Genomic DNA, 13343 nt, shown 5'->3' with positions numbered 1-13343 from the left:
TTTTGAATTGTTTTGAATTGCAGCCATACGCGACGTAGCACACTGATCCGACAAATTATAACAACCGCGCGCGCGTGTGCGTCGTTATTGTATCTGTTTTACAATAACGACGCAATGCGCTGAATAACAAAACGAACTACTAATTTAAATTTTCCTACGGTGCTTCTTAAGAATCACCGTTGGAAATGCCTTCTTTCGTTGATTACTTCAAAATGACAGCTTCCCAGAAGGAATAATTTCACAGGGAGTTTAGTTCCCTTACTATTTTTCAACCAAGTTTGTTTTTCAACAATAATTACGCCAGTTACTTTTCGGATGGCTGCAAATGATGGACTATAGCTTTAATTCATGTCCAAGATATTCATAGTAGTGATTGTTATGTTTCATATCAAAAGTTATTTCACTTTTCTATTAACAGCCTTTTTCCCGAAAACGTATCGTAAGGCCAATTATACTTGTAGAGTGATGGAAAAACTGTTTTAATTTATAATTGTTTGAACTCCCTCACCTAATTCCTGAAAAAAAAATACTGTAAAAACAAAACCTTTTTCAGATTGTGTCCGAAAGTAGTTTTCTTGTCGGTTTGTGCAAAAGCTAGGAACGTGAACAACCATAGATTGACAATCGGGTATCGTTTTGAGTTTTTTAAAACCCTTTTTTTTTGTCACTGATGTGTGTTGTTTGTTTGTTTGTGTTTTGACAGCTCCAAGGTAGACAAGATGATGGAGATAGTAACAGGCAGTCCCATGGTCATCAAGATGGTCGTCACATTCAACAGGTGAGATCTCTTGGCTGTGGCTGGCAATAAGTTCCATAGGCGCATGTGTGATTGCAGTACGTAGCCATGTCATTCAGATGCGGCTTAGGCTTTGGATAAATTCTCTATAGACCTTTTTTAGATATCGGCCAGAGCGGACCATGCTATGTGAAGGTATATGTTGCGTTGCATCATGGGAAGGTTTGCGTTTCACAAATTTCCAAGTTGTAGCAGTACATATCCCACAATGCTGTGCAGCATATCATATACCTAAACAGGATTGCATTGGACTGTTGCATATTTTCTCTCCTTAAATTGCCTTGTGCATGGGGCATATTGTCATCCAGAATCAGACTGTTCATTATTTTATTTTACTTGGAGGTAGTTTTTGCAGGATCACTTGAGGGTGCATCCTAGCAAAAAGGCCTAGGGGGCTAGGATAACATTCTTTATCCTGAAATATGCCAGATATTTATACATCGCCCCTCCTGAGAAGTCCCCGTATAAATGTGAATTTTTACAAGCGCTGACTGTTTTTCATTAACAAGTCTTTGGAATGACTAATACCTAGCATTGTTTCTCATCTGTTTCTGGATTGCTGCTTGCATACAGAACAAGGTACATGTTATGAGCAATGACGATAGTCTTACTCTCTGCATGGTTTCTGCAAGTTATCTTTCTTTTTTAATTCTGGTGTCGTAAGAACTTTGGACTTGATTAAAAAGGTATTTATGTCTTTTTAGACATTGTTCGACTGAATCTCATTGTTTCTCTCACAATTTGAATCCCTAACTGTACCTCATGAGAACATCTGAATCAAACTGCATTGCATGCTTTTCACGATGGAACTGCATGTGTCTATGCATGGATAACCATGTAGAAATTGCATTTAGATCATCATTTCTTCTCAATGATGTCGTTCTCGTTTGGGATTTCAAGTCATTTTGAATTCTGTTTCCTTTTGTCTTTTCATTTTTCCCTATCTTGTGTTCATTGTTTTGTTTTAATAATTAGAGATTTCCACAATTGGGCAAAATCTTGGTTGTAATCCTAGATTATATCAGACTACGATTCAGATACTCCAAGTTAAAAGCTTGAAACACACTTGCATTTTTCATCATTAACAAGAGAATCACAGGCCTCACAGCCAAACTTCTAAAACCTGTAAATACCTATACGTCAACTTGGTAGCCTATATGTTTTTATGAAGTAACTTATAAAGACCATAAAAACCTTTATTTTATTCTGCCATAAATTTTAACAATTTGTAAACAAAAATTGAAAAATCTGATTTGATCCACAGTTTAGTTGTCATAATGCTAAATAACAACAATGTCAATACACCTCTCAAATTGTTTTTACAAGTGTTTCAGAATTGGGCAGTTTGCTTGACGTCCTGCGAGTAGGTAAATTTATCTAATAAGAAGAACATGAGGTGAGCAATTCGCTGTATTTCTGCTACCTCATGCTTAAAAACTGCACCATAAAACCTATATTTTGGCTTGTGAAAAAGTGTAGTTTGATTTTCAAATCCTATTTAAATAAAACCTATATTGGTGAAGAGGGGGACTGTTAGGCCTGGAAGCAAAGTACACAGTCCAAACCAAATATCCAACTTCCCAGGGAAATGCTCAGTATTTTCGCCAATAAACAAATTATTGTTTAATGCTTGTAATTCTCCAGAGGTGCCAAAGGTCAGAGTTCACTGCGTGACATCCTACAGCCGCTGGTCAAGGGTGTGATGGACGACAAGAAGCTGAGCATCAACACCAGTCCCACGGAGGTCTACAAAGCCTGGATCAACACGATGGAAACACAGACTGGAGAAGCCAGGTGAGAACAGGGTCAGTGGGTGGGGTGGGGAATATTTGAGGTACTGACCCTCCACTAACAATTAAACGGGAGGCAAACATGCGAGCATAAAATTCTCCGTACAATACTGTTTGTTGCTCTTTAATCGGCACTCTGTTGATAAGTTATGGCTGTTTAAATTTCTCATTGATCGACATGTTAAAAAGTAAAATACTGAGAAAGATTTTGTGGTCGTGAAAATAAGATATGCCAATTGTTTTCCCTTAAAAACACTTTTATTTCACGATTTTTCGGTTATTTCTTTACAATATGTGTAGTACACATATCAAAGATAATGAAGATTAATAAATCTGAATTCTGAAAATCGAAAAAAAAAAATTGCCCCCATTTGGTGTTTTGCATTTTTCTCCACTACGGCCTGTGACCAGTTCCGTCTCATTTTGCCAGAACGCCTCACAAATGAGCTTTCCATTGAATATTCCGCTACAGAATATGAGGCCACCGTCCAAACCCCCTCCTGTTCCACCCTCAAAGCGTCCGTCATTTCTTTCTTTCTGTTTCACTGTTACGTGTTTATTTGTGCGTAGGGTCCATAAGTGTATGTTCAGGGTATATGGGAGCTGGAGAAGTGTAGCCAAATCTTCTTTGATTTACCCTGTACCATTTTTTTATTTGACAGCAAACTCCCCTACGACGTTCCGACGGAGCAAGCCTTACAACACAAGGAGGTCATAGAACGCATCGAGCAATCGGTGAAAACTCTGGGTGCAGTGGCGGAACGATTCCTGTCCTCCATCTTCGCAGCTCTTGACAAATTCCCGTAAGTTCTCTTTGTCAGGTTGTCATCGTTTGGCCCATCAGTGTACTACATTGTATTACACTGTGTTTACTCACTGAACAACAATCAATAACACCATAGGGTGCTTTGGTGGTTTCAGGCGCTACAGTGAATAAAGGGGAATGTGTTTTTGAACATTGTGCTTGACTTGTGGACGATTAATTTTTCACGAAGAGTATTTCTTGCTATAAGCTCAAATAAAAGTCAGGTAATAATAATAATAATAATAATAATAATGCATTCTTATATAGCGCATTACATCAAAAGAAAATCTCAATGCGCTTTACAAAATTAATTGCATAAAAAGTCATAATAGTACATTAAAAACTCATTAAAAATTTACGGTGGATCAGAAACATTGATTAAAACACACAGTAAGACTCATTAGAAATACATTTAAAATCACAATCACTTGGAATATTACTAAAAAACCTGACGGAAATAATATGTGTTTTAGTGCTGACTTAAAAGATAAAAAAGAAGGTGCATTTTGAATAAAATAAGGTAGTCTATTCCATACACTGGGTGCTGATACTGAGAAGGCACGCCTGCCATAATGATCTTGATTAAAACGGGGCTGAACTAAACGTGTTTCAGTGGAGGAGCAAGTGGCTATTGAACTTTCTCAAACTGTCAACAAATCCAACAGGTAGCACTTAAATGACTAACTAGAGAATAGAATGCCCATGAGCTTTCGTAGCTACAACCACTTCATCAGATGCTATAAGCTAAAATTGATGGTCTGAAGGCAAACTGGGGAAAAAAATGTTTGGCAAGTTTGATTGAATTTCATTTTTGAGTCCACATAATGAATTTTTCTCTCATTGATGTCCATAATTAGTACTCAGGCACAGGCCGCAGATTCCCTCATGCATGTTATTGAAAAGCAATTTTGGTAAAAATTTGATTTCAGAACATTGGAGGGCTTGATGTAAAGATCGTGAAAATTTCATTCAGTGTCTTTTTGTGTCTTCTTCAGGTATGGAATCCGCTACATTGCCAAAGTCTTGAAGCAGTCACTACACAGTAAATTCCCCAATGCTACTGACGAGGAAGTTTTGAAGGTGAAAATATAACATACATCATGCAGTCCATGGTATATTTATTGTTGTTGATGATTGATTGATTTTTATTTTAAATATATTTCAACAACATCCAACAGCGCAGGTGCCAAAACAGGATGGAAGACTTATTTCCAATATGGTCCCTTGGTGAAAGATTTGGAAGGAAATTACAGTTTTACCGGTGGGAGGAAAACCCCAGAATGATATTCTGGGGAAAACCCACGGAATCAGACAGGGACTGAAAACCCAATCCACATATTGGCCCAGGCGGGATTCGAACCCGGGTCACAGCGGTGGAAGGCGAGGAAAGTACCACTACGCCAGCCAGATCCCATTTATTATTATTGATAGTTGATTAATTAAATCAACCACCCATCCACAATCACTGAATCAATAATAAATATCTCTGCAAATCTCTCTCTAGATCGTGGGCAATCTGATCTACTATCGCTACATGAATCCTGCCATCGTTGCGCCCGACGCCTTTGACATCATCGACATTGGAGTGGAGAAGGGAATGAGTAACGAGCAGAGGCGAAACCTGGGCTCCGTCACTAAAGTCCTGCAGGCCGTGGCCTCGGGCAAAGAAGTAAGAAATCTTCCTATAGGGCACACTGTTAATTCTATCATGGAGGCCCCCTTCAATGGCAAAAGCATTGTGCTAGCAATTGTTCAGATAATCCGTCACAGGGCGGTTGCTTTGTACAGTAGCGGGCACAATGGTTTCTCCATTGAAGGGGGCCTTTCGTCAGGATACACAAACTTTGAGTTTCCAACAGTTCCTTTCAGAACCTCACAAACTCAAAAAATTGACCATTTGTATCACTGCAAACTTATTCTTATTTCTTTGACTGTACAGCGTGTCCCAAAAAAAATGTCCCTCTGATAGACTGCTTAATTAATTCCAAAATCAAGTATTATTCTCAATTTAGTGTTCAGATTTAGAAAGCCCATTTAATTTTGTGACTTTTGTGAAAATTTCATTGGTCTCGCTTCATTGGTTTTGAATACACAGTCTATTATGTATCAACAGTGCTTTTCAGCCCATTCCAAGTTTGCAGGTGGAAGGACGTGCAGGAGGACAATAAAGGTTTACAAGCTGGACATTGAAGAACAAACCATAAGTGGAACACACCCTGTGAAAGCACACACGACCAGTGGAACTGAACTTTGATTAGTTTTCATTTAAACAAGTAAATGAACTTGACTTTAGTTACTCCATGGAGGAATGGTTACTCAATAACAAAAACAACAACACAGTTGTTGAATTAAAAGTGAAGCATGGAATAAGGTATGGTATGTCTGTAGTGTGCATTTCTTTTTATCAAACTTGGAATGGGCCGGAAAGCACTGCTGTTACATACAAGCCTATGTATTCAAAACCAATGAAGCGAGACATTTACAATTTTCACAGGAACTACAAAATAAAGTGGGCTTTCTAAATATGTAAACTTAATTGAGTATAAAACTTTGTTTTAGTAATTATTCTGTGGTCTATGAGAGGGACATTTTTTGTGGGACACGCTGTATTGACTCTATTATTTCCTTGTTTCCTCTCATCTGGATTATGTTTGCTTCGTTGCAGTTCAGTGGTGAGAGTGCCCACCTGTCTTCCTTGAATGCTTTCGTCCACGAGGCCTTCGGACGATTCAAGTAAGAAAACCATGGATAAATAGATAAGCACTAAAGCTGTCATGTTTGACGTACAGTACAATAGGCTTTGGAGGAGTGTGGCCTAGTGGTTAGGATTTGTGACTCAAGATCAGAGGGTCAGGACTTCGAATTCAGCTGCTGGCTATATGTCGTGTCCTTGGGCAAGCCACTTTACCCCCACTTGCCTCTCTCCACCCAGGAGTACAAATGGGTACCGGCATTAGCTGGGGAGTAACCTGCGATGGACTAGCATCCAGAAATGACAGACTTTACTTTTTTTACTTTAAAAATAGGCCATGTTACTGAGCAAATGAGTTTTGCTGTAACATCGTCATTCTCTGGGTTCAAACAATAAAAAACATCACATTTATTAAAGATATTTCGTACTGCCACTTCAATCTAAAAATTACAAATTGTTAAAAGGTAATATCTTAAATTATAACATCTTGTAAACTAATATCTTTATAGTGTCCTCAGTGGCTCCAAAAATTGCCTATGCATTGACTTGGTGACCAAGAATATCTTAGGAGTTTGTCGAGAGAGTGATTTGAACATCAGTTTAACTTACTTTATTTAATCACACGGGACAAATTTCATGTCCATACGTTAATGTTTTGCTGGCTGTACTTTATCATACTTCATTATTATTTTAAATTTGAGAAAGATCCTGCCGTGGTCAAAATGTCGGGTCATCTTTTTGTTTTGACAGGGATTTCCTGCTGAAGGTGTGCGATGTACCCGAGCCCGAGGAGCGATTTAATATCGATGAGTACTCGGACTTTGTCAACCCCAGCAAGCCCATTGTGTACATGTCAGTCAAAGAGATTATCGATACGCATGCTGTAAGTACAATCGAGAAATTGCCCAACGTGATCAAATAAGCTATGAAAAGAGTTTAATACACAGTTTTGTTTACACATCATTTTGTTGCACTTATGTTCCCACTCGCCTAAGGCCCCCCAAAAAAGTCTCCGGTTTCTGGTATGCGCGCGCGTCGCCGGAGCCATGCACGTCGGCAAAATGAAAAAGTTTTTTTTTCAATGAAAGATGATGTCTCAAAACCGCCAAACTCACTGGTTTGACTGGAATCCTGCTGCTGCACAATTTTAACGTGTTTTTAGATGGGGCTACGATCGAGAATAAGCTTTATGTGGCCTCTCTGATCTTCCATAATATTTGCACTAAGTTTAGTCGAGCACCATCTGCAGTCATCAGCCGACATTTGAAGCAAAAAAAACCAGGTAAAAATAAAAAAAAGCTGTGTCGCCGCACCACTTTTTGGGCAAGCTCCATACCAGAAACCGGAGACTTTTTTTTTTGGCCTAAAGCACTCAACTATAATAAAATTGCTCTAGTATGTCTATCATAGCATGTTGTGATGACCATTGACAAACCACATTGATTATGTAAAACTGTAGACATAAATAAGTGGATCAGTGGAAGATATTAGTGTAAATTGGGTCGCTCAGGGACACAAGTTATTACGATTCCCATGGTGACATTTGCAAGCCACATATCAACACACCCGAAGCTTACTTTCTTACTTGCTAAAAGTAACTTTCCTCATCCTTTTTTTGTCAGTTGTTACTGGAGCACATTGAGCCGCTAGCGCCAGAACCCAACGATCCCTTACATGACCTGTTGGAAGATTTAGGGGAAGTGCCCTCACCTGAAGACATCTTGGGTAAGTGAAGAATCCAAACACTCTTTATTTTTCTTGCCAAAACCCTATCCTGTATCTCTCAAATATGTCAAGGCATAAAGACGTATAAAAGGTACTAATGACTGCATTTTTAGTCCTCAATCCCGCAAAATCTTTCAAAACCCGTGGCTAAATTACTATAAGCACAGACAAATGCTTAGCCCGGAAAATATTTGCTAAGCAAGTACAGGTTACCCGCCAAAATACCATGCAGTACAAGTTGCATTTGACTGGTACCCTGCAGATTTCTGCTGAGCACACATATCTGCTCAGTACTATTTCCTGCTTAACACTTTAATGAAATTAGGTCCTGATGGATTTGGATGGATCTAGGAGCATTAGGGCCCGTCTCAATTCATATCTGGGACGAGTTCCGCACAGGTTCCGGACATTGCATCGGGTATAAGTTGCTGGATTCTCAACAACTTCCCCACAATCTTCCCGCAATGAAGTTATCAGTATTGGTGGGTCAAGCAGTTGCAAATGAAAATTTCCCCAGAACATGTCCAGGACAAAATGCGGAGCTACTTCCGGGCAAAGTGAATGATTCTACCCACATTTTGTCCGGAACTAGTGCCAGATATAAATTGAGATGGCCCTTAGGCTTGAATGCAGGTAGTTCATGTAGTAAATTACCTTTTTGTTTGGAGAGGGGAAAATACAATTTTCGTCCGTTGAAACTGTTTTTGTCCGTTGATTGTGTTTGTGTTGTTAAGTCACTGTATTGTTGGTCCTCGATGCTTCACTAGGTGTGTATGTGAGCCCAAAGCTGAGCAGCAAGTACCATCAAGCATTCAGTCAGTTTAATAGAGGTAGCGTGGCTGCATGGTATGGAGTGATTGCAGTATGCATGGTGCATGAGGGGGTGTCAGGGGTCAAATGTCAAAGGACAGAGGTCAAGAGGTCCTACTTGCATTTGCATCAATGAAATGAGCCTGAATAGATATCACCAATTTGTGGGGTCTAAGCCTTTTTATAGCAATTACTATTTTTCCCATGTCCACATAAGTTTCCAAATTGTTTTTAGTTTTTTTTTTTCATTGTTTGGATGGAGTTGATACCGTTTTCACATCATTTTGCATTTCGAATGAAGTGAAAATAAAGCGTTACGATTATATTGCATCTTGGCGTTGTATGTTACTGATAAAAATTGAAATCATTTTCAAGTTGATTAAAGAAATTGACTGGAGCGGGGTTTGAACCTACTACCTCCGGATTGTCGTTCCGGTGCTCTACCAACTGAGCTGTCCAGCCCTATGTTGGCAGTTCCCCATTTTGTCAATGTCTTTGTTCAAGAGACGCTAGTCAGAAGCCATATACCTGTCGGGCCATGTAGCTAGGGATCGCGCCAAAGGTCACGATGCTAGCAACATTAGCAATGCTGTGAACATGGGAAATAGCAAACGGGGATCACTCAGAGAGGATACTCCAAATTAAAAATGGAGGAAATTTTGTCCATGGTTTGTATGATTTTTTTCTTTTATCTTTTCAAAAGCATTAACGTTTTGAAAAACGTTTCATTTATGCACCTTGGAGTTGAACACCTTTTATCCTACTTCTATCACTACCGCTAAAACCTCATTGATTTATCGGCCTATTTACACCAACTTGCAGGCGAGGTACCAGGTGAACAAGGCGACCCTCAGTTTGAAGCACTCCTTGCCAGCATGGCCAAGACGGAGATGTCACTGACGTTGACCAACAAGTTTGAGCTTCAAGAAGATGATGATAGTGACAAGAAAAGACTCTTCATCAAGTGAGCAAACATTTGAACACAGTGTAGAGTTATGTTAGAAATGCAGTTGTGTCTGGATTAAATGTATAGAAAATATTTATAAAGATTATAAGAGACTTCACCAGTGTATTCACCTTTTCTAGCTGTAGACTTCTTAGTTTTTGACACATTTGTACTCGCCCACTTTCTTTCAGGACCAAGAGATTGCTTGTCGACGTGATTCGATGTCAGTCCGGTGATGACGTCACCCAGATCCTGAAAGCACCAGCTACAGATGAACAGGTGAAAAAGAAAACGTCTTTAAAAAAGATAAATAGGCATTTTGAACTAAAAATGAAAACATATTGGTCTCGTCTCCTGATACTTACCAGGTGTGTAAACACGATGAAATGAGCACCATGCTCAACTTGGTCTCCATGTCATTTTAAAACCTGTGAAGATGCCTTAATGTATTATCTTGAATGTTATGGGGCAGGTACGGGACCTTTGTCTTTTTTTGATTAGGAACTTAAATGGGAATGCTTGTTGGGCTGGCAATCTTCTTTTTTTCCCCCTTACCAGGAGGAGCAACATTCTGCCTTGCTTCAGCAGAGAATCAAACAAGATGCGAAGGCGGAAAGCAGCCAGAAACTGACCAGATATACATCTGCCATGGATGACAGCAAGTACGTAGCTTTCCTTACCTTGACACTGTTGGTACACCCTACCCATGTTCCTCAACACAGCCCACCTCAGCCCCTAATAAAACCCCATGTACTTAGTGCAAGAACGCAAGATGCATTTACCGTATGTGCGTTCTGTTCACATGGCCACGGCGGGAACTATGTCAAGACGTACTTCTTTCCTTGTATTATTTGATTTATTTATTTGTACTTTCAGGTTACCGTTAAGTTCCAAGAAAGAGAAGATCCTGCGTAACCTGGACATTCTTGAGAAGGCTGGCATGGTGGACAGTGAGAATCATTACCAGATCATGGTCAACGCCATAGCACAGGTAAAAAGGAAGACAGATTCTATTTCGCCATCAACCAAAACTGAACAATTGAGGAGTCCTATTTCTTTGATCCTTGACACCAGCATAGCTGTTTTTGTGCAATTTGTGTTCATCGTTATTTTTGCCCACTGCATTACCACATTGCTTATTAGTTACTTAACCCATTTGTTCCTGCACTGAGTGGTGTAGTAAAGTCTAACACAGGTCCGGTCAAAAGTAAATCACAAATTCTTTCACAAGTCCAGTTACAAGTAACAGGGGATGAACAATAACAAAGGAATGTTTTTGTCATCGGTAATTTGAGGACCTTACGACTTGACTTGAGACTGGAGGACTTGTGATTGACTTGTGAAGTAAGATTTGAAGGTTTGCAAAGAATTGAATTGTGGTTGACTCGACCACTGCCAGTACTGCCCCACCTGCCCCTCTTGTTACTCCCTGTACTGCCGTAAACCGTCCCAGCGCTGCATGGTTTTATGGATTAATGCAGTCGTCCTCCAAGAGTGATTATGAATAGCAAACCACCTACTCAACAAATAAAAAGTTGTTCGAAGTCATTTGGAATGATACTTGAATGGCAGATTACCAAATACCAAGGTAACAGGGACAGGCAAAATGTCACAGTTTGAACCCTAAATTCATAACATGACTCAAGTGGAAAATTTCAAATGCCCAAACAATATTTTCAATGGGATTTGTATAAACATTGGACTGATGGTTTTACACTTCAGGATATTCGTAACCAGCGACGTTACCGACAGCGTAGGAAGCAAGATATTCTCAAGATGAAGGGCACAATGAATGCCTTAGAGACTAAGGCCACGTTCTACGAGGAACAGACCGACTATTACAATCAGTACATCAGAACATGTCTGGACAACTTACAGGCAAAGTAAGTCAACCTTTCACGTGAATCAACTTCAGAGAAGTTAGGAGACTCAGATATTTTTGGCTGAAATTTGAGCTACAAAGGCGAACTGTACACACGTGTGGTGCCAATATGTTGTTTACAATTTGAAAAAGCCTGAAATTAGGGCAATTGCAGGACTTACATCCCTGACATGTGAGGCAATTCTAATGATTTAAATTTCATAAATTTGAATTTCTATATACCAGTATATATTTTATATTTCTAGGAGGATGTTTAGTCAACAAAGCAATAACTAAGGCAGTTGTAATACTTTTTACAGCTGTCTGTTTTCCTAGCTCATGTCTCAACAATTCAATATTGCACATAAGATCTATTTTGTACTTTATTTCAAGAAACAAAATACATAATTTTCTTCTTTTTTTCCCCAAAATGTTGATCCTGCCAACAGGAGGTCTTCCAAGGCAGAGACCAAGAAGAAATCTTCAGGAGTGACATACAACGCAGCCAGACTCCACGAGAAAGGCGTCATTCTGGAGATTGAAGGACTCGAAGAGTCACAGTAAGTGGACTGTCTTGGATTGTCCCATCTCCCTTCTTCTTCTTCTTCCTTACAAGTGCAGACTTCATGGCTGAAGATAATCGCACTGCCAGAAACACCGGGGCGAACCCCTTCTCTTAGCGATAAGTGTTTCTGGGTTCTTTGACATGCGCTATACCTGTATACAACACACGGGACCTACGGCTTAACGTCCCATCCAAAGGACGAAGCAATAATGGCTAAGTGCCTTGCTTAAGGACACAAGTGTCAAGACCGGGACTCGAACCCACACTCTGCTGATTAGAAACACCAGAGCTTGAGTCCGGTTCTCTTAACCGCTCGGCCATGACACTCCATCCCTTCATCATAATCTCTCTCTCAGTACCCCTCTCATCCCTAATTCAGTCCCCTTCCTCTCTTTCATTTGTCTCCAGTAGACGCCCCCCACCAAGCTCAATATCCATGCCTCTGGGTATATAATAACCAACTTTGATTTTCTTGAAAGAAGTTATAGGATTCTGTGCCCCCTCCCACCTAGAACTTGGGCATGAAGGGACAAAATAGAATGAAATTTGGCACACATGTAGAGCAATTCAATCTGAGCATATTCACAGAACTTGATTTTCATAAGACAAAGTGCTCTTTAAATTATTGAATTTGCAAGTAAGTACACTATTGCCACAGCAAGCTGGGCTATCCATGTTTTGTGTATGGGGAATTGCGATTTCCGTGGTGCGCAGCCTGACATAATGTCGCGCAGCACAGTGACCCTAAGGTCAATTTTCACAAACTTAGTATCAAATCATGCACCAGACTTGAAGCTAGAAAGTCATGAAAGCTCACGGCGCGAAACGCACGTGTGGCAAAAATATTGCTAAATTAGTGCAAGGGAAGGAATCCCCCTCCCCCACGAGCCTTTTAGGGTTAAACTCGCTGCCATGAATTTGTTGTTCAACTCTCTTCTGTCCCCTCTCACCTTGTTTCATTCTGGCTTTAATTATTCCAATCCTTCAGGTTCAAGAATGTGATGTTTGAGATCAGACCGCTATCCCTGCCCGGTGGGTTTGACATCTCCGCCAAGTTTCTGGGGGTCAAGATGGACACGGTGCAAGTCATATTCCAGGTAAAAACAGTCATTGAGGTTTAAATCTGGATGGTTTCATATCAGTATAGACCTGATGTGTTTGCAGGTGTTTCAGACAGTGTTCTCTGTCTTTTTTAATTTAGTAACAATGAAAGCATAACAGGTTTACTCAAGCCTATCCCAGCGATACAAAACCATTGCCCTCTGGCGCTGCCCTAACGCACAAGGTCTATATCTTCGTTCAGAGGAATAGAGGCAGGAGCTTGGTATTAAATGAGAAAATTAAATCACTTAC

At 39.9% G+C, this 13343-nt stretch overlaps 1 protein-coding gene across 2 annotated transcripts in view; it reads left to right on the top strand.

The window, feature by feature from the left end:
* LOC119740399 (ras GTPase-activating-like protein IQGAP1) overlaps positions 1-13343 on the top strand; it is a 61777-nt gene that overhangs the window by 45796 nt on the left and 2638 nt on the right. For both annotated transcript variants that reach the window (XM_038215689.1, XM_038215687.1), the window contains 15 exons: positions 704-778; positions 2441-2590; positions 3249-3389; positions 4387-4471; positions 4896-5060; positions 6057-6124; positions 6834-6966; positions 7706-7808; positions 9441-9582; positions 9756-9843; positions 10123-10226; positions 10441-10555; positions 11287-11447; positions 11875-11985; positions 12979-13087. In XM_038215689.1, coding sequence (XP_038071617.1) covers positions 704-778; positions 2441-2590; positions 3249-3389; positions 4387-4471; positions 4896-5060; positions 6057-6124; positions 6834-6966; positions 7706-7808; positions 9441-9582; positions 9756-9843; positions 10123-10226; positions 10441-10555; positions 11287-11447; positions 11875-11985; positions 12979-13087 — 1750 coding nt within the window. The remainder of the gene's footprint in view (positions 1-703; positions 779-2440; positions 2591-3248; positions 3390-4386; positions 4472-4895; positions 5061-6056; positions 6125-6833; positions 6967-7705; positions 7809-9440; positions 9583-9755; positions 9844-10122; positions 10227-10440; positions 10556-11286; positions 11448-11874; positions 11986-12978; positions 13088-13343) is intronic.

The sequence above is a fragment of the Patiria miniata genome, unplaced genomic scaffold, assembly GCF_015706575.1.
Source record: "Patiria miniata isolate m_02_andy unplaced genomic scaffold, ASM1570657v1 HiC_scaffold_5, whole genome shotgun sequence".
NCBI lineage: Eukaryota > Metazoa > Echinodermata > Asteroidea > Valvatida > Asterinidae > Patiria > Patiria miniata.
Note: the sequence above shows the minus strand (reverse complement) of the source record. Positions and strands in the feature narration are given on the sequence as shown.